The sequence below is a fragment of the Salvelinus namaycush genome, chromosome 38 (genome assembly GCF_016432855.1).
Source record: "Salvelinus namaycush isolate Seneca chromosome 38, SaNama_1.0, whole genome shotgun sequence".
NCBI lineage: Eukaryota > Metazoa > Chordata > Actinopteri > Salmoniformes > Salmonidae > Salvelinus > Salvelinus namaycush.
This window is the reverse complement of record NC_052344.1, coordinates 16,239,890-16,266,396: the sequence shown is the minus strand read 5'-3', so window position 1 is coordinate 16,266,396 and position 26,507 is coordinate 16,239,890. Positions and strand designations below refer to the sequence as shown.

Sequence of the window (26,507 nt, the reverse complement as noted above, 5' to 3'; positions counted from 1 at the left end):
TACATGACATAAGGATGAATAGATGAGGGTGACTACATGACATAAGGATGAATAGATGAGGGTGACTACATGACATAAGGATGAATAGATGAGGGTGACTACATGACATAAGGATGAATAGATGAGGGTGACTAGAGGAAATTCTCAAACTCACCTGCAGTAAGTTGACTCCCTCCCCCTTTTCACCAACTAACTCAGGAGAGCACTGAAGACGCCAGATTCACTGAATGGTTTGTAAAGGGTTTTATTAGCAAAATAAGGGAATGAGTGTACAAAGGCTCCCCGTCTGTTGGAGAACACACAAACAGCTGTGGCTGGTTACAGACAATAACCATGTGTTTGTTCCCCATCCATTTTTACTTTGCTTTACAATTGTGATTCTGCAGTGATCGCAGAGACCAAGTCCCCGAAATCTCTTTAAATAAATCTTAAAATATACAGTAAAATATGACTCCGGTTTAGCTGTTCTTTAATTCCACAGCATAACGTAAGCTCCTTGACCTAGCTAGGGTTCATATTGGATACACATTGGATTTGGTGTACTGTTAAAAACCACATCCCTTTGTCAGTATGGGACAGCCTGTGGGCGGGGCTGTGTTGGTCACCATCAAGAGAGACACACACACACACACCTTTGGACCACGGGGAATTCCGCCACTAAATTGGTTGGGAATGTGCAAAAAGATTGTTAATATCCCTCAGGAAACGTTTCACCTTTTATGTTGCAACAATTTTAGCAGGCAAAAAAACTAGCATTTTGGTCAGTGACCGCAGAGAAAAGGACATGCAAAGGCACAGTATCAACAAACTGAGCTCAAATCAAATCCTTTTCCCCTAACAATTGGGGAGGGAGAAAAGGAATATTTCCACCAAAAGCCAAGCTTCCTTTTCCAGAGGGCATAAAAAAAGGAACAAACTAAATAAAACAAGCTTCTTCTTCCATAAAAGAAGTGTGAAAATGATTTTACAATGATAAACATCAAACACAAATGTTTAAATGCAAATTCAAAATGTTAAGACAAAAACATAAATAAATCCATTAAAAGTGGAATATAGTACAGCAATGGTCCATAATTGATTCTCCCCACTCAGATTCTCCTGATCTTCTCCCCGAAAATGCACATTATGCTGGCTTTTCACCGCCTAGAGAGAGAAATAGAGAAAGAGACACCATTAGATCGTATTATATGCTTGGCAGTACAAAAGGCCGTTCCATTCAAATATCCTGAAAATATTGTTTGACCATGCCATGATCATCCCCCAAACATATTAATGGAGCAGAACATTTAATTAGACTCCCAAATAAAGTGGGCCTTGATTTCAGATGATTAGATTTAACAAGCAGTTGATAATGAAAGGGTTAAACAGCATCTCCAATGCAGCCTGGAAGCTGCGCAATTCAAAACACGTCAATTGATTTTAAAACGTTTGAAGTTTGATGCCAGTCTTCAGAAGGTAGAGATACACACGACAACAAGAGCTCCTGAGGATAACTCACCATCTGGGAAAACTAGCATACTAGTTTAGCACACTGGCAATGCGGACAACACGGTGCAGCCTGCCTGAAACCGCCCCTGGCTATGACTGCAGCACGCTATTGTAACGGACGTCAGCGTGCTGCTAACAGTTTGGCTTCCTCCACTCTCCCTGTCCCCATACTGAGCTTGAACCAGTGATCCTCTGCTTCGCAACACACGTGACCTCCCACATTGACAACATACCAACCATTTGAGGTATCGAACTGGTGGCTGCGACATTTCAAGCTATGGAGTGAGCATACGGTATGTTTGTAAGTCCTCAACACTGGCACTGTGAGCACTCATGGCAGCCACCAGTCAGACATGTGCCCTCAACCATGTAGCGCCAACATTGATCCCCCAGCACTCTACACATACAGACACAAGTTCACAAGTCCGCATTGCGTGGGCAGGGCTATGTTGTACAAGGAGAAGCGATGAGAATGGAGAGACAGAGGGAAAGACTGATGAAAAAAAAGAAAGAAAAAAGTGGGCTCACCAGGAAACTTCCATCGATCAAATCCAGGTCTTAGAAGAGTCCACAGTCCTTCAGGTTGTTCTTGATGATGACGTCAGTGACGGCGTCGAAGACAAACTGCACGTTCTTGGTGTCGGTGGCGCAGGTGAAGTGGGTGTAGATCTCCTTGGTGTCCTTCCTCTTGTTCAGGTCCTCAAACTGACACTGGATGTAGGCCGCAGCTTCCTCGTATGTGTTGGAGCCTGGCCGCAAGACAAGAAGAAAACCCCCACATTTGTAATGGTGTTCCTCATAAGGGGGGAATCCCAACCTCTACTTAAGTCATTCTCACTATGTCATGAATTGATGTCAATAGGAGACTAAGTGAGAATTGAAGAGCAAGTTAGAATTCATCCCATAGTTAAGACAGTACATACAGTTGAAGTCGGAAGTTTACATAAACTAGTTTTAATGACTCCAACCGAAGTGTTTCAACCACTCCACAAATTTCTTGTTAACAAACTATAGTTTTGGCAAGTCGGATAGGACATCTACTTTGTGCATGACACAAGGATTCTTTCCAACAATTGCTTACAGACAGATTATTTCACTGTATGAGAATTCCAGTGGGTCGGACGTTTACATACTGTGTCTTTACACAGCTTGGAAAATTCCAGAAAATTATTTCATGGCTTTAGAAGCTTCTGAAAGGCTAATTGACATCATTTGAGTCAATTGGAGGTGTATCTGTGGATGTATTTCAAGGCATACATTCAAACTCAGTGCCTCTTTGCTTGACATCATGGGAGAATCAAAAGAAATCAGCCAAGACTTCAGAAAAAAAATTGTAGACCTCCACAAGTCTGGTTCATCCTTGGGAGCAATTTCCAAATGCCTGAAGGTACCACGTTCATCTGTACAAACAATAGTATGCAAGTATAAACACCATGGGACCACGCGGCCGTCATGCCGCTCAGGAAGGAGACGCATTATGTCTTCTAGAGATAAATGTACTTTAGTGCGAAAAGTTATGTTTGGAGGAAAAAGGGGGAAGCTTGCAAGCCGAAGAACACCATCCCATCCGTGAAGCACAGGGGTGGAAGCATCATGTTGTGGGGGTGCTTTGCTGCAGGAGGGACTGGTGCACTTCAAAAAATAGATGGCATCATGAGGATGGAAATGATGTGGATATATTGAAGCAACATCTCAAGACATCAATCAGGAAGTTAAAGCTTGGACGCAAATGGGTCTTTCAGCCAAGACTTCAGAAAAAAAAAATGGAGACATCAACAAGTCTGGTTCGTCCTTGGGAGCAGTTTCCAAACGCCTGAAGGTAACACATTCATCTGTACAAACAATAGTACGCAAGTATAAATACCATGGGACCACGCAGCCGTCATACCGCTCAGGAAGGAGACGCATTCTGTCTCCTAGAGATGAACGTACTTTGGTGCGAAAAGTGCAAATCACTCCCAGAACAACAGCAAAGGACCTTGTGAAGATGCTGGAGGAAACAGGTACAAAAGTATCTACATCCACAGTAAAACGAGTCCTATATCGACATAACCTGATTTGCAACTGCACATGGGGACAAAGATCGTACTTTTTGGAGAAATGTCCTCTGGTCTGATGAAACAAAAATATTACTTTTTGGCCATAATGACCATCGTTATGTTTGGAGTAAAAAGGGGGAGGCTTGCAAGCCGAAGAACACCATCCCAACCGTGAAACATGGGTGTGGTAGCATCATGTTGTGGGGGTGCTTTGCTGCAGGAGGGACTGGTGCACTTCACAAAATAGATGGCATCATGAGGTCGGAAAATGATGTGGATATATTGAAGCAACATCTCAAGACATCAGTCAGGAAGTTAAAGCTTGGTCGCAAATGGGTCTTCCAAATGGACAATGACCCCAAGCATACTTCCCAAAGTTGTGGCAAAATGGCTTAAGGACAACAAAGTCAAGGTATTGGAGTGGCCATTACCAAGCCCTGACCTCAATCCTATAGAAAATGTGTTGGCAGAACTGAGAAAGCATGTGTGAGCAAGGAGGCCAACAAACCTGACCCAGTTACACCAGCTCTGTCAGGAGGAATGGGCCAAAATTCACCCAACTTATTGTGGGAAGCTTATTGAAGGCTACCGAAACGTTTGACCCAAGTTAAACAATTTAAAGGCAATGCTACCAAATACTAATTGAGTGTATGTAAACTTCTGACCCACTGGGAATGTGATGAAAGAAATAAAAGCTAAAATAAAATCACTCTCTACCATGTATTCTGACATTTCACATTCTTAAAATAAAGTGGTGATCCTAACTGACCTAAAACAGGGATTTTTTACTAGGATTAAATGTCAGGAATTTGGCTAAGGTGTTAGTGAACTTCCGACTTCAACTGTTTACAACAAGCATATGTCATCCATACAAAATAAAATAATAAACCAACCATGAAACAAAAGATCAACATGTGTTATACTCCCCAGTATAGACAACACAATTACACAGGAAGTGACCACATGGGAATTGTGTTGAAATGGGATATCCTCCCTGTGGTGTTATGGAGGAACAGGTGATAGAGAAACACTATGTCCTGCCTCCTGGCTTTCCGCTATTTGTTTTGTTCTCGTTGGTCTCTTTAAAAGGTAGAAGTGACTAATGTCTGTTGAACGTCTCCTGTCACACCACTGATGCTGTGGAACATACCATCTGCATAGGTTCAGTAACTACACTATATTACCAGCGCTATATGTTTATATGAGATCCTCTTTCCACTCATGGAGACATTCAATTATATTTGTTCAGTTGTGCAAATGACAAAGAAATCATAGAAAATGTACAGACAACTCCAGTGATAAGTCACACATTTATCACCTATCATTCAATAGACAGTCTATCATGGCTGGTTGGCTGTGTTACTGTACCTGCGTATTCTGGGTAACAGATAGTTAGAGGACTCTTCTTGATCTTCTCCTCAAACAGGTCTTTCTTGTTGAGGAAGAGGATGATGGAGGTGTCTGTGAACCACTTGTTGTTACAGATGGAGTCAAACAGCTTCATGCTCTCATGCATCCGGTTCTGGGGAGAGAAAACAGAAACATTGGACAAGGGTTTTTGTGGGGATTCGAGCTACAGGCCTTCATCTGCACTGATGTGGAAAAACGGGACAGGTGAAAGCAAACACCTGCTAGGACGTCCACCATATAGCTTTATCCTATGTTTTCAGATCAGTGCAGATGAAGGAAAGGAGTTGAGGAGAGAAAGCCTCAGACTATCGAGATATACTCAGAAACATGTTTGGACTCGTAGAGACAGTTTCACAGACCCAGAATGAAGCTTAGTCCAGCACTAAAATGCATGTTCAACGTAAATATTATATTGGTAACGATTTTTTGTTCAGGACGTGGCTGGTTTCATACAGATATACAGTACCAGTCAAATGTTTGGACACACCTACTCAATCCAGTGTTTTCTTTATAAAATAATAGCGAAGACATCAAAACTATGAAATAACACATATGGAATCACGTAGTAACCAAAACAGTGTTAAACAAATCAAAACATATTTTATATTTGAGATTCTTCAAAGTAGGCACCCTTTGCTTTGATAGCTTTGCACATTCTTGGCATTCTCTCAACCAGCTTCATGAGGTATTCACCTGGAATGCATTTCAATTAACAGGTGTGGCTTGTTAAAAGTTAATTTGTGGATTTTCTTTCCTTCTTAATGTGTTTGAGCCAATCAGTTGTGTTGTGACAAGGTAGGGGTGGTACTATGGCAAGAACAGCTCAAATAAGCAAAGAGAAACGATAGACCATCATTACTTTAAGACATGAAGGTCAGTCAATCCGTAAAAGTTCAAGAACTTCGAAAGTTTCTTCAAGTGCAGTCGCAAAAACCATCAAACGCTATGATGAAACTGCCACAGGAAAGGAAGACCCAGAGTTACCTCTGCTGCAGAGGATAAGTTCATTAGAGTTATCAGCCTCAGAAATTGCAGTCCAAATAAATGCTTCACAGAGTTCAAGTAACAGACATCTCAACATCAACTGTTCAAAGGAGACTGTGTGAAATCAGGCCTTCATGGTCGAATTGCTGCAAAGAAACCACTACTAAAGGACACCAATAAGAAGACACTTGCTTGGGCCAAGAGACACGAGCAATGGACATTAGACCGGTAGAAATCTGTCCTTTGGTCTGATGAGTCCAAATTTGAAATGTTTGGTTCCAACCGCCGTGTCTTTGTGAGACGTAGAGTAGGTGAACGGATGATCTCCGCATGTGTGGTTTCCACCGTGAAGCATTGAGGAAGAGATGTGATGTGTGCTGGTGCTTTTCTGGTGACACTGTCAGTGATTTATTTAGAATTCAAGGCACACTTAACCAGCATGGCTACCAGAGCATTCTGCAGCGATACGCCATCCCATCTGGTTTGGGCTTAGTGGGACTATCATTTGTTTTTCAACAGGACAATGACCCAACACCTCCAAGCTGGGCTATTTGACTAAGAAGGAGAGTGATGGAATGCTGCATCAGATCACCCGACCTCAACCCAATTGAGATGGTTTGGGATGAGTTGGACCGCAGAGTGAAGGAAAAGCAGCCAACAAGTGCTCAGCATATGTGGGAACTCCTTAAAGACTGTTGGAAAATCATTCCAAGTGAAGCTGGTTGAGAGAATGCCAAGAGTGTACAAAGCTGTCATCAAGGCAAAGGGTGGCTACATTGAAGTATCTAAAATATATTTAGATTTGTTTAACACTTTTTTGGTTACTACATGATTCCATAGTTTTGATGTCTTCAGTGGTATTCTACAATGTAGAAAATAGTAAAAATAAAGAAACCCTTGAATGAGTAGGTGTTTCCAAACTTTTGACTGGTACTGTACATGTACACTTATTTAATGTCCATGGTTGGACAGGAACTCACCATCTCCTCATCCTCAGCCAGCACCAGGTCATAGTCGCTGAGCGCCACACAGAAGATGATGGCAGTGACACCCTCGAAGCAGTGGATCCACTTCTTCCTCTCTGACCTCTGACCTCCAACATCAAACATCCTGAGGAGGAAGTGGTGGATAATGCACCAGACAATGTAAACGGAGTATGTTTCCAGGCATGTCGCACACAAGACAAACAACTTTATTGGCCATTGGCCACTAGGGAAAACATGGGTTTAAGTGTTAGTTGGTTAAACAGGCCACCAGGTGGAAATGACAGAGAATACATACATTTTCTTTTTGTGGAGGCTTTTCTGTGTTGTGGAGAGATGGTATACAGTAGAAATGCTCAACACAGAATACAATATTTAGAAGGGGAGGGTATAATTTTTACATATTTTTTGTGGGGTATAAATGTATAAACTTTGTTAAATGTAATGTTTTTGTATTTTAAATAACATTCTTGTTTATACCCTTACTAATTTTCACTTTGAGCTGTATAACACATTAACGCAACCCAAGGGAACAAGCCCTAATAATGTCACCCGCTTTGTGAGCCAGTTTCCACCCATTGGCACACAGACGGCTGTGGGGCTCTAATGTACTTAGATATGGTTTGCATTGGAATGGCTAAACATAGTTCTCTCTGCTGAGTTGCACTGAATGGCTTGGCTGAACAAACTGCTGAGAAAGAGCATTTTTAAAGGGCTTGATATCCGATTGGACGTGGAGTGGGGGACAGACGTGATAAAACAACTAAATATGCGGTGTTGGGGAAGCTACTCTGAAAATATAGTTTACCAAGCTCCCAATTACTTCACTATAATTTTCTTAACTAAAGTTACTTTTAATATGTAATTTAGCCTATTTAACACAAAAAAAACTGTTTCAAGTGACAATTAGGCAGGTATTATTTTTTATTTTTGCAAAAGAAGTAGTGTAGTTCCAGTAGTTAACTACACCGCTACATGGTAAAGAAGTAGTGTGTAGTTCCAGTAGTTAGCTACACCGCTACATGGTAAAGAAGTAAAGAAGTAGTGTGTATTTCCAGTAGTTAGCTACACCACTACATGGTAAAGAAGTAGTGTGTAGTTCCAGTAGTTAGCTACACCACTACATGGTAAAGAAGTAGTGTGTAGTTCCAGTAGTTAGCTACACCACTACATGGTAAAGAAGTAGTGTGTAGTTCCAGTAGTTAGCTACACCAATACATGGTAAAGAAGTAGTGTGTAGTTCCAGTAGTTAGCTACACCACTACATGGTAAAGAAGTAGTGTGTAGTTCCAGTAGTTAGCTACACCGCTACATGGTAAAGAAGTAAAGAAGTAGTGTGTAGTTCCAGTAGTTAGCTACACCACTACATGGTAAAGAAGTAGTGTGTAGTTCCAGTAGTTAGCTACACCGCTACATGGTAAAGAAGTAAAGAAGTAGTGTGTATTTCCAGTAGTTAGCTACACCACTACATGGTAAAGAAGTAGTGTGTAGTTCCAGTAGTTAGCTACACCACTACATGGTAAAGAAGTAGTGTGTAGTTCCAGTAGTTAGCTACACCACTACATGGTAAAGAAGTAGTGTGTAGTTCCAGTAGTTAGCTACACCAATACATGGTAAAGAAGTAGTGTGTAGTTCCAGTAGTTAGCTACACCACTACATGGTAAAGAAGTAGTGTGTAGTTCCAGTAGTTAGCTACACCGCTACATGGTAAAGAAGTAAAGAAGTAGTGTGTAGTTCCAGTAGTTAGCTACACCACTACATGGTAAAGAAGTAGTGTGTAGTTCCAGTAGTTAGCTACACCACTACATGGTAAAGAAGTAGTGTGTAGTTCCAGTAGTTAACTACACCACTACATGGTAGAGAAGTAGTGTGTAGTTCCAGTAGTTAGCTACACCAATACATGGTAAAGAAGTAGTGTGTAGTTCCAGTAGTTAGCTACACCACTACATGGTAAAGAAGTAGTGTGTAGTTCCAGTAGTTAGCTACACCACTACATGGTAAAGAAGTAGTGTGTAGTTCCAGTAGTTAACTACACCACTACATGGTAAAGAAGTAGTGTGTAGTTCCTGTAGTTAGCTACACCAATACATGGTAAAGAAGTAGTGTGTAGTTCCAGTAGTTAGCTACAAAGCTACATGGTAAAGAAGTAGTGTGTAGTTCCAGTAGTTAGCTACACCAATACACGGTAAAGAAGTAGTGTGTAGTTCCAGTAGTTAGCTACACCAATACATGGTAGAGAAGTAGTGTGTAGTTCCAGTAGTTAGCTACACCAATACATGGTAGAGAAGTAGTGTGTAGTTCCAGTAGTTAGCTACACCAATACATGGTAGAGAAGTAGTGTGTAGTTCCAGTAGTTAGCTACACCACTACATGGTAAAGAAGTAGTGTGTAGTTCCAGTAGTTAGCTACACCACTACATGGTAAAGAAGTAGTGTGTAGTTCCAGTAGTTAACTACACCACTACATGGTAAAGAAGTAGTGTGTAGTTCCAGTAGTTAGCTACACCACTACATGGTAAAGAAGTAGTGTGTAGTTCCAGTAGTTAGCTACACCACTACATGGTAAAGAAGTAGTGTGTAGTTCCAGTAGTTAGCTACACCACTACATGGTAAAGAAGTAGTGTGTAGTTCCAGTAGTTAGCTACACCACTACATGGTAAAGAAGTAGTGTGTAGTTCCAGTAGTTAGCTACACCACTACATGGTAAAGAAGTAGTGTGTGGTTCCAGTAGTTAGCTACACCACTACATGGTAAAGAAGTAGTGTGTAGTTCCAGTAGTTAACTACACCACTACATGGTAAAGAAGTAGTGTGTGGTTCCAGTAGTTAGCTACACCACTACATGGTAAAGTAGTGTGTAGTTCCAGTAGTTAGCTACACCACTACATGGTAAAGTAGTGTGTAGTTCCAGTAGTTAGCTACACCAATACAAGGTAAAACAGTTAACTACAAAAAACACGACCTAGATTTGAATTTAGTTGAACTACCACCAAGCTACTGTAAAATGCAGTTCAATTACTAGTTGAACTACATGTACTGGAAATATGGGTATTGACCAGTGAGCCAACCAGTGAGCCAACCGTTCCCCTTTTCTCTCTGGCATCAGCCAATGGAACACTAGAACAGATATGATTCACTGCTGATGTCGTATGGTCAGCTCTGTCATCCAGTCATAATGAAACCACTGGACTAAGGACATGTCTATGGGTTTGAGAGATTCAAGTAGATTGAGTTATCCTATTTAAAGTATGGAATATGACTACACTTAAAAAGGGATTTGGAGGAAGTGCTCACTTAAAGTGGAGGTCCTTGAAGGTGAAATGTGTCTCCACAATGCCTGTGGTTTTGACTCTGGTCCTCAGGACATCCTGCTGTGTCGGGATATAGGTGGCTTTGGATATCCTGTCCAAATCGTTTAAGTAACTGGAGAAGGGAGGGGGAGAGAGAGAATGTTTAGATGGGAGTCAATGCATCCAATACACATACTTCAATGGAACAATAAGCTATTCAAATAATAAACAGATCTTGTTTGGCCATGAACCATGTCGGCTTCTATATCTTGAACTGGGAAAAACAAGTGACATTTTTTTCCACTCTTCCACACTATCGGTGCCCCCTCAGAATGGTCTGTACACTGTATTACTCTTCCAAAAGATTACGGTTACGGCAGCAGTAATTACACACGACTCAGCAGCACAGGTGTTTCAACCCAAACAAACAGCAGGGATTGGGGTCAGCAGCCTCGCTGTAGAGGCCAGTCGGCAGGCTACGTGATGCTGGTCTGTGGGTGTGTGTGTGTGGTAGCCCTGGCCAAAAGGATTCTGGGTATTGATTTGGAAATGGCCAGCAGCTGCGGCACCAGAGACCAGAGAGCCAATCGATGACGTCTGTTCCGTTCCAAAACAAGGTGGTGGGGTTTCTCATGACACACCGCAGGGGCCGCCCCTCTGGTGACTTCATTGGCTAATGGAAAGGCGGTGGCACAATGCGGACGAAAAAAGAACAACCACTTCAGGAAAAAAAACAACTGAACCGAGGGAGTTGAGCTCAAAAGCTGCCCACTGACAGAGGGATTTGGACATGTTTTCTAGCTCTGCTGTCTGTGGTGTTTTGCTACCAGGGTTTGGTAAACACAACAGCCCTGGGCAATCTTCTGTTTGACAGCTATATGAGATAAATGCTAAGATTAAGGAATCAGCAGACACGCTGCAGCCTGCGTGTTACAGTCCTGCTACAGGGGTGACACCCCCACACAAAACAAATATTGACAGTCTCACTCAAGGTTGAAACACCAAGCGGACTGGACTGTAGGCAGTAGAGATGTCTGCCAGAGAGTGGGCGGGCATCTGTAATAAATGGACTGCTCAAGGCCTTTGGTTATTGCAGAAGAGAATTAGAGAGGAAGAGGAACTGCAGGAGCTGTGTGTGTGTGTGTGTGTCAGACCAAGCTGAGCAGACTGTGTGAGCAGGACAAGGTGGTGTGTGTGTGTGTGTGTGTGTGTGACCCACTATGCTGCAGAGTCGTTGAGCTGGTACTCTCGTGAGCGGCTGAAGCAGGCCTGTACTCCTCCGTCCTTCCACAGGCGTTTGATGACCCCGGCCAGCTCCGCCGTCATGAAGCCTTCCTCTGCCGACCCCGCCAGCACAAACAGCTGTCTCGCATCATCCTGGGAGAGAGCAGTCCGTCAGCACAACCATCACTATTACCATCAAACCGTCACCATCAGTTCCACTGTGAAAATCATCCCTACCATCATAACCATCAATAGCATTAATAATACTGCCATGGCATCAGTGTTGGGCATGGGATTGGGTGTGTTAGGTGATAATAGTTTTAGTCAGAAGGCTTTGATAAATGCAATCCATCATCATCATCATCATCATGTCTAGCCCACTCACGGCTCTGGCGGCGTCTCCAAAGTCGATCTTGAGTCGTCCCATGGCTCTGATGACAGCGATGATGGACTGGATGGTGTTGCTGTAGACCACAGCCCTGTACTGTTTACACTCCTCCTCCGAGTAGCCTGCCTCGTGGATGATCCTGACACACGGGACGGAGGACACAACTACAGTCAGTCACCATGAGGAACACGGAGCAACACAACTACAGTCAGTCAGCCACCATGAGGAACACGGAGCAACACAACTACAGTCAGTCAGCCACCATGAGGAACACAGAGCAACACAACTACAGTCAGTCAGCCACCATGAGGAACACGGAGCAACACGACAGTCAGTCAGTCACCATGCGGAACATGGAGCAACACAACTACAGTCAGTCAGCCACCATGAGGAACACGGAGCAACACAACTACAGTCAGTCAGCCACCCTGAGGAACACAGAGCAACACAACTACAGTCAGTCAGCCACCATGAGGAACACGGAGCAACACGACAGTCAGTCAGTCACCATGCGGAACATGGAGCAACACAACTACAGTCAGTCAGCCACCATGAGGAACACGGAGCAACACGACAGTCAGTCGTGCGGAACATGGAGCAACACAACTACAGTCAACCACCATGAGGAACACGGAGCAACACGACACAGTCAGTCAGCATGAGGAACACGGAGCAACACGACAGTCAGTCAGCATGAGGAACACGGAGCAACACGACAGTCAGCCAGCATGAGGAACACGGAGCAACACGACAGTCAGCCAGTCACCATGAGGAACACGGAGCAACACGACACAGTCAGTCAGCATGAGGAACACGGAGCAACACGACTACAGTCAGTCAACCACCACGAGGAACATGGAGCAACACAACTACAGTCAGTCAGCCACCATGAGGAACATGGAGCAACACGACTAGTCAGTCAACCATCATGAGGAACACGGAGCAACACAACTACAGTCAGCCACCATGAGGAACACGGAGCAACACGACTACAGTCAGTCAGCCACCATGAGGAACACGGAGCAACACAACTACAGTCAGTCAGCCACCATGAGGAACACGGAGCAACACGACTAGTCAGTCAACCATCATGAGGAACATGGAGCTACACAACTACAGTCAGTCAGCCACCATGAGGAACATGGCGCAACACAACTACAGTCAGCCACCATGAGGAACATGGAGCAACACGACACAGTCAGTCAGTCACCATGAGGAACACGGAGCAACACGACACAGTCAGTCAACCACCATGAGGAACATGGAGCAACAACTACAGTCAGCCACCATGAGGAACACGGAGCAACACGACACAGTCAGTCAGTCACCATGAGGAACACGGAGCAACACGACACAGTCAGTCAACCACCATGAGGAACATGGCGCAACACAACTACAGTCAGCCACCATGAGGAACATGGCGCAACACAACTACAGTCAGCCACCATGAGGAACATGGAGCAACACGACACAGTCAGTCAGCCACCATGAGGAACACGGAGCAACACGACACAGTCAGTCAGTCACCATGAGGAACACGGAGCAACACGACACAGTCAGTCAACCACCATGAGGAACATGGCGCAACACAACTACAGTCAGCCACCATGAGGAACATGGCGCAACACAACTACAGTCAGCCACCATGAGGAACATGGAGCAACACGACACAGTCAGTCAGCCACCATGAGGAACATGGAGCAACACGACACAGTCAGTCACCATGAGGAACATGGAGCAACACGACACAGTCAGTCAGCCACCATGAGGAACATGGAGCAACACGACACAGTCAGTCAGCCACCATGAGGAACATGGAGCAACACGACACAGTCAGTCAGCCACCATGAGGAACATGGCGCAACACAACTACAGTCAACCACCATGAGAAACACAACTACAGTCAACCACCATGAGGAACATGGAGCAACACAACTACAGTCAGTCAGTCACCATGAGGAACACGGAGCAACACGACACAGTCAGCCACCATGAGGAACACGGAGCAACACGACACAGTCAGTCAGCCACCATGAGGAACATGGCGCAACACAACTACAGTCAACCACCATGAGGAACATGGAGCAACACAACTACAGTCAGTCAGTCACCATGAGGAACATGGCGCAACACAACTACAGTCAACCACCATGAGGAACATGGAGCAACACAACTACAGTCAGTCAGTCACCATGAGGAACACGGATCAACACGACACAGTCAGCCACCATGAGGAACACGGCGCAACACGACACAGTCAGTCAGCCACCATGAGGAACATGGCGCAACACAACTACAGTCAGCCACCATGAGGAACATGGAGCAACACGACACAGTCAGTCAGCCACCATGAGGAACATGGAGCAACACGACACAGTCAGTCAGCCACCATGAGGAACATGGAGCAACACGACACAGTCAGTCAGCCACCATGAGGAACATGGAGCAACACGACACAGTCAGTCAACCACCATGAGGAACATGGAGCAACACGACACAGTCAGTCAACCACCATGAGGAACATGGAGCAACAACTACAGTCAGTCAGCCACCATGAGGAACACGGCGCAACACAACTACAGTCAGCCACCATGAGGAACACGGAGCAACACGACACAGTCAGTCAGCCACCATGAGGAACACGGAGCAACACGACACAGTCAGTCAGCCACCATGAGGAACATGGAGCAACACGACAGTCAGTCAGCCACCATGAGGAACATGGAGCAACACGACACAGTCAGTCAGCCACCATGAGGAACATGGAGCAACACGACACAGTCAGTCAGCCACCATGAGGAACATGGAGCAACACAACTAGTCAGCCACCATGAGGAACATGGAGCAACACAACTAGTCAACCACCATGAGGAACATGGAGCAACACAACTAGTCAACCACCATGAGGAACATGGAGCAACACAACTAGTCAACCACCATGAGGAACATGGAGCAACACAACTAGTCAACCACCATGAGGAACATGGAGCAACACAACTAGTCAACCACCATGAGGAACATGGAGCAACACAACTAGTCAACCACCATGAGGAACATGGAGCAACACAACTAGTCAACCACCATGAGGAACATGGAGCAACACAACTAGTCAACCACCATGAGGAACATGGAGCAACACAACTAGTCAACCACCATGAGGAACATGGAGCAACACAACTAGTCAGCCACCATGAGGAACATGGAGCAACACGACACAGTCAGTCAGCCACCATGAGGAACATGGAGCAACACGACACAGTCAGTCAGCCACCATGAGGAACATGGAGCAACACGACACAGTCAGTCAGCCACCATGAGGAACATGGAGCAACACAACTAGTCAGCCACCATGAGGAACATGGAGCAACACAACTAGTCAACCACCATGAGGAACATGGAGCAACACAACTAGTCAACCACCATGAGGAACATGGAGCAACACAACTAGTCAACCACCATGAGGAACATGGAGCAACACAACTAGTCAACCACCATGAGGAACATGGAGCAACACAACTAGTCAACCACCATGAGGAACATGGAGCAACACAACTAGTCAACCACCATGAGGAACATGGAGCAACACAACTAGTCAACCACCATGAGGAACATGGAGCAACACAACTAGTCAACCACCATGAGGAACATGGAGCAACACAACTAGTCAACCACCATGAGGAACATGGAGCAACACAACTAGTCAACCACCATGAGGAACATGGAGCAACACAACTAGTCAACCACCATGAGGAACATGGAGCAACACAACTAGTCAACCACCATGAGGAACATGGAGCAACACAACTAGTCAACCACCATGAGGAACATGGAGCAACACAACTAGTCAACCACCATGAGGAACATGGAGCAACACAACTAGTCAACCACCATGAGGAACATGGAGCAACACAACTAGTCAACCACCATGAGGAACATGGAGCAACACAACTAGTCAACCACCATGAGGAACATGGAGCAACACAACTAGTCAACCACCATGAGGAACATGGAGCAACACAACTAGTCAACCACCATGAGGAACATGGAGCAACACAACTAGTCAACCACCATGAGGAACATGGAGCAACACAACTAGTCAACCACCATGAGGAACATGGAGCAACACAACTAGTCAACCACCATGAGGAACATGGAGCAACACAACTAGTCAACCACCATGAGGAACATGGAGCAACACGACACTTTCTGTTTTTGAGAACATGTTATGTTCATTTTTATTAACAGCAACAAAATAAGACAGAAAAATAGCAGACCAATAACCCCCAACACAATGGCAACCTTTCCATCATAAAATCACAGGGGGGGAAAAAAACGAACATTGATAACAACACTATCCAGGTAACAATGTTTACAGCATCTGAATTGAATGGGGCACGAGGACAATAACAATGACTCATTTCTGAATACTGTCCCCACAGAAAGGCAAAAACAATGCTTTGTTTTGATTGTGTGGCAGATATGGCATCTGGAAGAATGGAAGGAACATACTCACTTCATCTGCTTGACTATTGTGCTCTTCCCCGACTCACCAGCACCTGAGAGAGAGAACACATTTACCAAACCAGTCAAAGCCTATAATTTAACTAATTGCAATTATACGATAAGAGCGATGTGTTCCGAATCTGCAGTGGAATTTCAAGCCAAGACTGAGCATAATGTTGATTGCCTGGTATGGGATTACACTGACAAACAAACTGAGAAAGAAAAGTCCAATTGTAAAGAGCTACTCATTACAGGCCATTATCCAACCCCATTTTAATTGGAGCGTAGTGTAGAACCCAGAGGTGGTCAAACACACTGATCATTTCCCTTCCTGTGTTTCTGTATTGACATCTCTGACCCACAGCGTTGCTCTGCAGCCGCCCGGTTGATACAGACCCTCCCCACCTCTCCCTTTATGAGCACATTTCGACAGCAGCACTAACACAGCATTATGGAACTACCTACTGCAGCAGGAACCAACGACGCATCCCAGGCAGCGTCGCAAGACTCACTGAATGAGCAGCACCATAGCAAAACACAGTAACATTCAGAGAGTGCAGAGTGATAGTGTGTGTGTGCGTTGGGATGGAAGTACAGTGAAGGGACAGAGGTGAATACAGCATTCTCAGTATTATCGCAAAGGCCAAATCACAGGCAGTACAATCCTCATCATCTACATTAACAGCAGTGAAGCATGCAGCCTGCAGTAGTTCCCAGCAACCACTAACACACAATGCTTGATAGTGTGTTATCTGGTCATTGGGTCTTTGTACATTAAATGAGTTAGTTGTCAGCTCTGATATACCACCAGAAAGACAACGATCACCAGTTGTAACCAGGGTTTGCCTTAAAGGGCCTATGAGCACATATTATGTTACTTCAAGATGGTACAAGCCTTCTATATTGAATTACACATTACTGACTGATAGGCTGTGTAAACCACTCACACATGAGGACAAGAGCCGGGAGGGTGGACACTAAGCTAACAGCCAATGAGTGTGAGGCGGAGAGGTGATTGACATGGCAATACTCCTATGAGAGAGGCAGGGAACACAGAACAAGCGTTGCTTGGGCCTGGCTGCTGCTCAGGGCTCCGTACCTCCGTCACACTGCCATGGCAACCGGGTCCAGTACCAAAGCTCTCCCCACACGGTCACCTGAGGAGGGTTGGTGGAGGTTGTGTAGCGATGGCTCATCTCCATAGCCAGGGCATGTATTATTGATAGGCAATGTCCCCAAAATGCACGCAATGTCCCCATAACGCATAAGTAGAGGCTGTGTCATGGAGATTGACTAAGGCAGGCCCCTCCCCCTTGACATAAAACCCACCGGTGGACATTTCCACTCAGGGAGAGTCAGACCACTGGGAAATATGTGTTGCCCCTGTAAACACACTCATGTTTTCACTCGTTTCGTGGGCTTGCTAAGTCCCTTCCCATAGGGGTTGCTCAGCTCGGACACAAACACAGTCAGAAAAAAGGGGAACTATAGCCATGTCAGTCTAAACTTTACTCATTAGTATTACTTTGTAATTCTATAGAAGTTCAGTAGTGGAATAAGACAGTCCCAACTCATGTGGTGTAATTACAAACGCCATTGCTATGCAATAAAATGCAATTACCAAAGTAGTATATAACATTTTATTCCAATGTTGTTGTTACTAGTGTGATTAAAGTTCTTTACTGTTTATTCAGAACACCAATCTGAGTTGCCAGGAGGAAGCTAGTTCTGTAACACCCAACCTTCCCATCTCACAAGACCCAGCTAGTATTGCAATACAGCAAGACAATGAGCACATGCACGCCACACACACACGCCAGGGCTTCTCGTTGTGGCAAGTGAAACTTAGGGGCCTGGAACTTTCCCTAACGCAGAAGAGAACCTGAAACCAACATGTAGAAGTGAATTCCTGTGGACAAGCCTTTCTCCAGAGCCTTAGAGCATGCTGATACAGAGTGAGTGTGTGAGAATGTGTGTGTTTTAACAGTGTGCACCCCAGGCAGGTACCTCCCACTGTTCAGCCTAATGGAATGGCTTTCACCGGAGGACAAATTGATTTAATTACATGTCACTGCTGTGGTTCTGGCCCCAGAGAGGAGGACTAACACGTCTCATTGCTCCGGAGCCAAACACTAAGAACCCCAGAGGGACGACGAGACAGCAGACACACGTGCACTGTAACACACATAAAAACACACATGCGCGCACACAGACACACAGCATTGGCAGCAGGTAAAGTCACCTCCCTCCTTCTGCTAAGGGCCTCAGTGCCAAGGCAGCGACACAACACAGCATTCCACTTCCTACCACACACTGGCTGGCTGCTTCTCAATCTAGAATAAACATACCCTCTTTACAGGCTGTTGTGTGTTCACTGAACCCTCCCTCTAGATATGTTTTACTGTCTGACCGACACACACTTGATTTCTCAATATGGAACAAAAAACCCTGCATAGGGTCAACAAAATGTACGCTAGCAAGTCATAGGAATAATTATTAGATGATATCGCCAAGGTACTGTTCCCTTACGACATTTCTTTAATTCAGTCTAGACTGGAGCGTTTGTTTGCCTAACTGACCTTGCCCTGTCCTTCAACTCTAGTGATGTCATAGGGGTGTGGCCCCACCCCAGTAACTTTAAAGTCTAAATGGCCCTGATTTGAGCCACATGGCCATTAGAGAAAGCAACGGCAGAAAAGTGGACCTCGTGGGCTGGGACAGACAGAGTCATGTTACCCACCCACAATTTGATACACCCATCAAAGAGCCAGACCAAAACCACAGCGAGGCAGCTGCTTTCTGGCGGTTGGGAAACGACTGTATTTTAAGAAAAATTGTTGAGGCCTGCAAACAAAATGGACGTTTATAGAACAGTACTACTAAAGCCCACCAACCATCCAATCCATCTCTCCTAGAACTTCCCCCAAGGTGGTTTTCCACAGAGTAAAAAGAGGACATGAATGGAATGCATGTCAACAATGAAGGAACATTTTTCAAAGTGCTGTGGTGGGATTGGCTACAATCAGGTCTTGATTCCAAATGACAGCTCTGTTGTATTTTAATCTTAAATTATGATTTAGTTGGAGCTTTTATTTAACACTAGGGTGGGGAGAATAGCTTTTGGAGTTCCTCCCACTCTCTCTCTCCCTTGCTCACTCTCAGAGCTCAGTCTCTCTGCCTGTCACGGAGTTGAGGAGAGCTTTCAGATCAATTGAGCCGAGGGGTTATCGGTCTGGGTCACTAGAAGAAACCAGGGCCTGTCCTGCCTGGGTTTCAGTTAGGCTGGCCAGGGCATACAGTCCTCTGGCCAGGCTGTCCTGGTAAACAGGGAGCGAAGGACACGGCTGAGGGGGAGCGAGGGACACGGCTGAGGGGGAGCGAGGGACACGGCTGAGGGACAGGGGACAGAGCTGAACGGGCTTATGGCTAGGCCTGACTCACTCTCCAGGAACCACATTAGCGACATGAGCTGGCACCATCCCTCTCTCTTTTCCTTGTTACCTTCGGGAGCTGTTGAGCCTGTGAGTGACTCACAAGTTACAGTAGCATTAATTAACCAATCAGGGAGTCATGTAGCTAAATCAGCTGGATTCATCTGCCCACATCCAGATCAATGGATAATAGAATGTTTCCTCAAACTCCATGCAGGCCGATACTTTACTGGAAGAGACTAGTAGCAGATCTAACGGGACGGTGCTGGAGAAATGGAAGCTTTTGAATTCCTCATAAGCACTTCAGTTTACAGTAGACCTACATAAAATCACCAGATGTGATGACTGACATGGTAAAATAGCAGATACAGTGATAAACAAGCAATTCCTAGGTTATTTGAGAGTTATTGCTACAAATTTGGTAACAGGTTATTACCATGTGTTGAACTATTTGAAGTTCAAGAAAGACACACAATTTCCTATTAAACATCAGGGAAATACAAGTGGAAGCATTAGTACTGTAAAATAAAGTACTACCCATAATGCTTTACATAGAACACCTACAGAATCCTCTTGACACCAACGTGGTTGGGTCTAGTCGGCCTAATATAGACAAGATATTGCTTGTACAGACTTGACAGCATACACCCAAACATTCATAGCACTCCTCATACAAATGATTGTTCCTCTGACAGCAGGATGCCGGTATACTCCGCTGACAGATTGCTCATTATGCTGTGTGTGTATTATTAGTCGTATGTACAGGATACACATGGTATACACTGGCCAATGAAATGCTTACATGCATCTGGACAATGCAACAATTGTCTTATGTGTGCGTGCTTCCTACAGTATGCCACCCCCCATGAAGTCCACAGCACAGACATGGACAGGGTCAGCCCATCAACGCCTACCAATGTAAAACATGGATGTTTGATGGTTGGTGTCCTTGAATTGATTTAGTAGTCAATATTCACCACCATTTCTGAGGTGCTGCCTGTGCCGATGTATGCACCATCAGCGTCACTGATATGGTTGTGACCTCTTGACCAGGATGTAATTAAACAAAGTATGTTTAGTGGGGCGGCTAGGAGGCAGATGAGAGGAATTGAGACTTTTGTGATAGAAGTATAGTAACTGAAAAGACTAATAGGTAAACAAACCGCAACCAAACATCTTATTCCTCTCCATGAGTATACCTTCTCAATTCATAATGAATGTTAGGGTTTAAAATTGATCTAGAACATTCTTTCCTGTTGCGCCTCTATTAGCATATCTCACAGTCATCTGACGAGGCTGGGTGTGTTACCTGGTTACCAACCTGAACGGCTGACACAGGAAGCATGTCAGGGTGCCAACGCGCAAACAAGTTTCAATGTCACGCGCACAAGTACAGTGAAATGCCCTTCTTGCAAACTCTAACAAGCTGACCTTGTGTTGCAAAATAAATTGACACATACATATTAGTCAATCATTTCATCTAAACTTCTCACGCGCGTCAACAAACATCTGCACAACCAGATGCTAAAATAGAACTTGGTTCGATTTTTGACGTGCTGCAAGTCCCACCTCTCCTCATTGATTTTTAGGAGCATATAGCCACGTGGGTTATTGAGAGAGGAACTCCAGTCAGTGGTGGCAATACACCTTAAAGTTGGTTGCCAACCGACAAAGTCCGACGACCACCACTACTACCACCACCACATTACTATTAGGATTAATAGTTGGTGTCAGACTTGATGCACCGGTACCGCTTGCCGTGCGGAAGCAGAGAGAACAGTCTGTGGCTGGTTTTCCGGGCCTTCCATTCACACCGCCTGCTATAGAGATTCTGGATGGCAGAGAGCTTGGTCCCTGTGATGTACTGGGCTGTCTGCAACACCCTCTGTAGCGCCATGCGATCGAGGGCGGTGCTATTGCCATACCCAAGCAGTGACACAGCCAGTCAAGATGCGCTCAATGGTGCAGCTGTAGAACTTTGAGGATTTGAGGGGCTATGCCAAACCTTTTCAACTTCCTGACGTTGAGGGAGAGGTTGTTGTCCCCTTGCACCACACTGCCAGGTCACTGACCTCCTACCTGTAGGCTGTCTCCTCATCACCGGTGATTAGGCCTACCACAGTCATGTCATCTGCAAACTTGGTGTTGGAGTCATGCGTGGCCACGCAGTCGTGGGTGAACAGGGACTACAGGAGGGGACTAAACACAGTCCACTGCGGGGCCCACGTGTTGAGGGTGAGCGTGGTAGCCTGGGGTCAGGAAGTCAGGAAGTCCAGGATCCAGTTACAGAGGGAGGTGTTTAGTCTCAGGTTCTTAAGCTTGGTGATGAGCTTTGAGGGGACGATGGTGTTGAACGCTGAGCTGTAGTCAATGAACAGCATTCTTACATTGGCATTCCTCTTATCTAGGTGGGTGAGGGCAGTATGGAGTGCAATTGAGATTGCGTCATCTCCAGATCTGTTTGAGTGGTATGCAAATTGGAGTGGGTCTAGGGTGTCTGGAATGATGGAGTTGATGTGTGCCATAACCAGCCTTTCAACGCACTTCATGATTACAGAATGATGGAAGTCATCTTAAAATGTGGGGATAAAAGACTTGAACAAGAAGAAGTTGAAAATGATGCCTGCCAGCTGATCTGCACATTCCCTGAAAACGAGCCCTGGAATACTCTCCGGACCCACGGCCTTGCGTTCGTTTACCTGATTAAAGACCTTACTCACGTCGGCCTCGGCGAGCGTGATCATCAACAAAGCAACAGCATGTACATAGCACCTATTTGTATAGGTATGTATGATATTGGGAGAGACCATTTATTTTTCTTATTAATACATTGAACAAAAATAAAAATGCAACAATTTCTAAGATTTCACTGAGTTACAATTAATATGAGGAAATCAGTCCATTGAAATAAATAAATTAGGCCCAAATCTATGGATTTCACATGACTGGGAATACAGATATGCATCTGTTGGTCACAGCTATCTTTAAAATAAAGATATGGGCGTGGATCAGAAAACCAGTCAGTATCTGGTATGACCACCATTGGCCTCATACAGCATGACACATCTCCTACGCATAGAGTTGATCAGGCTGTTGATTGTGGCCTGTGGAATGTTGTCCCACTCCTCTTCAATAGCTGTGTGAAGTTGCTGGATATTGTCGGAACTGGAACACTTGGTCATCCGTACACGTCGATCCAGTGCATACCAAACATGCTCAATGGGTGATGTGTCTGGTGAGTATGCAGTCCATGGTAAAACTGGGACATTTTCAGCTTCCAGGAATTGTGTACAGATCCTTACGACATGGGTCTGTGTATTATCATGCTGAAACATGAGGTGATGGTGGCAGATGAATGACACGACAATGGGCCTCAGGATCTCGTCACAGTTTCTCTGTGCATTCAAATTGTCATAGATAAAAGGTAATTGTGTTCGTTGTCCGTAAGCTTATGCCGGCCCATACCATAACCCCACCACCCTCTGTTCACAACATTGCCATCAGCAAACCGCTCGCCCACACAATGCTATACACGCTGTCTGCCATCTGCCCGGAACAGTTGAAACTGGGATTCATCCATGAAGAGCACACTTCTCCAGCGTGCCAGTGGCCATAAAATGTGAGCATTTGGCCACTGAAGTCAGTTACGACGCCAAACTGCAGTCAGGTCAAGTGGTGAGGATGACGAGCATGCAGAGGAGTTTCCCTGAGACGGTTTCTGACAGTTTGGGCAGAATCTTTGTGTTGTACAAACCCACAGTTTCATCAGCTGTCCAGGTGGCTGGTCTGACTACCCCGCAGGTGAAGAAGCCAGATGTGGAGGGCCTGGGCTGCAATGGTTACACATGGCCTGCAGTTGTGAGGCCGGTTGGATGTACTGCCAAATTATCTAAAACTATGTTGGAGGCAGTTTATGGTAGAGAAATTAACATTCAATTCTCTGGCAACAGCTCAGGTGGACATTCCTGCAGTCAAGCATGCCAATTGCACACTCCCTCAAAAGTTGAGACATCTGTGACATTGTGTTGTGTGACAAAACTGTACATTTTAGAGTGTCCTTTTATTGTCCCCTGCACAAGGTGTACCGGTGTAGTGATAATGTTGTTTAATACAGTTTATTAATATGCCACACCTGTCAGATGGATGGATTATCTTGGCAAAGGAGAAATGCTCACTAACAGAGATGTAAGCAAATTTGTGCACAACATTTTAGAGAAAAGCTTTTTGTGCGCATGGAAAATTTCACTTTACATGTTGCGTTTATATTTTTGTTCTGTATATGATATTGGGAGAGACCATTTTCAAAAGAGTTCAAAATATTGGACGTCACAGGTCTGGTATTGACTTTACAAACTTTATAATTTCACTCAGAGGAATAGTTGGAGACCTCAGTCGCAGCCTGCAGCCATAGTACTTGACCCGACTTGCTTCGAATCAGTTTCATCATTCATAGCAAGACAGATGAATGTAGCCTAGGCTCTCAACAACAAGGAAGAAGCTTATACCATATAACCATACACCACAAACCTCTAAGTGCCTTATTGCTATTATAAACTGATTTCCAACGTAATTAGAACGGTAAAAATAAAATCTTTTGTCATACCCGTGGTCAGCCAATCAGCATTCAGTGGTCTAACCACCCAGTTTATAAATGGTAAATATCAACATGTAAAACCAGAAGAAAATAGCAGAAAAACAGAACAGGGACAATGTCCTCACCAAAAGCTTTCATAGCCATCTACTGACAGGCCTACAGTTATACAGGCATTTCAGGACAGCCGTTCTTGCTCATGGCATCAGTGAAGAATAGCCTTATTTATAGAGAAGACACATCCAGTCCTTGTGACCCATACTCAACATGAAAATATTATATGACATGCGTGTCAACTCTAGAGATCTCTTCCCCAATGGAATGGATGGTAGAGCAGTATTTCAAAAACAATCACTCGTTTCTGTCCAGGGAATGGGCTTGTTTGTTTGTCAATGGAATTTCCACGGTTTTAATTGATTTTAGGTAAAACCTATTGTGCAGTAGGCTAAGCTCGGGGATAAGTCCATCCACTATTGCACCAACCAATGAGGGTAGTGGTAAGAAAGAGCCTCAAGTTTAATTTAGACCTATGTTTATCTAAGCAATGGCGGAATCATAAACAGTCTACATCTATGCCTGAAGTAGCAAAAAAGGTGATGAAGTCTCAAACAAATGTTTTGAACATAGTGGTATAGTTATTGCAATTCTTTATTCCAACAGTTTCTGGGCCAATTACCAAATTGGAAACATCATATGCACTCAGCTGGACATAGCATTCAAACACAATGCTGCAGACAGGCGACAAAGTGTCAAATAATGGGAGGATTAAGCCAATGAATATGGCCCAGAGAAACCATTTGTGTTGCTGGACAAGCGTAACAAAGGGGGCTACTTTGTTGCAACTGCCTGCATGGGTGGTTACACACCGAAGGCTGGAACTGATGAGCCAGCGTGGACAACGACCATTGTTCTGCCTATAGGCTAAATCGGAAATTATTCTTAAATTTTTGTTAATTAGGCAATCCACTGTAGCCAATGTGCTTTGTGATTTCAAGGTAGTCTATGCAAAAGTTGACAATGTTTTAAATTTGATGACGACAGCTTGTGTGCTATGCGGAATTGTATGAAATCGTGCAAGAATTCTCAATACAAATTGTTGCCATTATATGTATGCAGACCAATTCTATATCACTGTAAATAGTGCGTTTGACATTTAGTTACAATGTCGCAATCGCAGATAATATTACAGTTAGTGAAGTTCACGGATAACCATTGTTTCGTCCCCCAATGTATCACGTTGCGGGACGAAGCAAGGACAACCACTTCCCTTACCGAGGAGCAGTAGCTTGACCTCTCTTGCGGCTTTCTCCCCGTCGTCCCGCAAATTCCTGTCGATCATTTTACTGCGCTCCACCGCCGCCTTATCGTCCGTGCTCAGGGTACACCCCATCCTCAAGCAAATCCTCCGGACCCAAGTGATGCAAAAATATCAAATATATACAGTAACAACATGCAAGGGATAAAAAGCGAGCCAGTGCTCCCCGAGACCCACACACGCCCTTGTGTGAAAGCTATCGGGTCGCTTGGATTGACACTTTTATTCAAGATTTTTTTTTAAAGGACCAGGAGTGTGCTTCTCCAGTCCACTATATTCCTATGCTTTCTGTCAGTGTAAGCTATTTCTCTTGTCGTGGCATAAATAGTTTTAAATGAAAACAGTTCCACGGCGAATTGCTCTCTGTCTCAGCGCGTCCGTCTTTCACTGCCACAGTGAGCTCTGCTCATTCAACTACAATTACCATCAGCTGGCTACACGAATACTTCCTGTTTCAGTTTTTTTTCTGTCAAAATACCAGATTGACCGTTGAGTCAATATATTGTGGTCTTTGGAAATGCCTAATACTGCAAGTGACATTTGATATCACATGAGAAAACAATGCACTGTACTTTACTGCTTTCTTGTCTGTGTAGAAAATATTATAGGGTACACTGGGGCCATCCCACTTCTGACACAGATATAGCTAAACCAAGGAAAACACGCTAATCACCCCCATGAGAGACCTCAAGAGTTATAGCATACGGTTCCGGGAGATTATTAGGCTACTAGGGTGTTATAATATATTTTCATCATCAAGCCATGAGGGTTGTTATAGGATACGTGATTTCTTATTCCACGGCCTTATTCTGTGATTCTAGTAGCCTACTCCAAAAGTTAATATACAAGCTACAGTACAAATA

At 44.6% G+C, this 26,507-nt stretch overlaps 1 protein-coding gene across 1 annotated transcript; it reads right to left on the bottom strand.

Annotated features, from left to right (window-relative positions):
- Positions 1 to 228: 228 nt before the first annotated feature.
- On the bottom strand, positions 229 to 26,058 carry LOC120031932 (guanine nucleotide-binding protein G(i) subunit alpha-1-like). The gene is made up of 9 exons (XM_038977790.1): positions 25,602 to 26,058; positions 16,318 to 16,360; positions 11,802 to 11,943; positions 11,412 to 11,569; positions 10,197 to 10,325; positions 6,902 to 7,031; positions 4,896 to 5,049; positions 2,017 to 2,237; positions 229 to 1,143 (listed from the first exon to the last, which is right to left on the bottom strand). Exons 1-8 carry the CDS (start codon positions 25,717 to 25,719, stop codon positions 2,047 to 2,049), a joined length of 1,065 nt encoding a protein of 354 aa, XP_038833718.1. The 5' UTR covers positions 25,720 to 26,058; the 3' UTR covers positions 229 to 1,143; positions 2,017 to 2,046.
- Between the last annotated feature and the right edge of the window lie 449 nt (positions 26,059 to 26,507).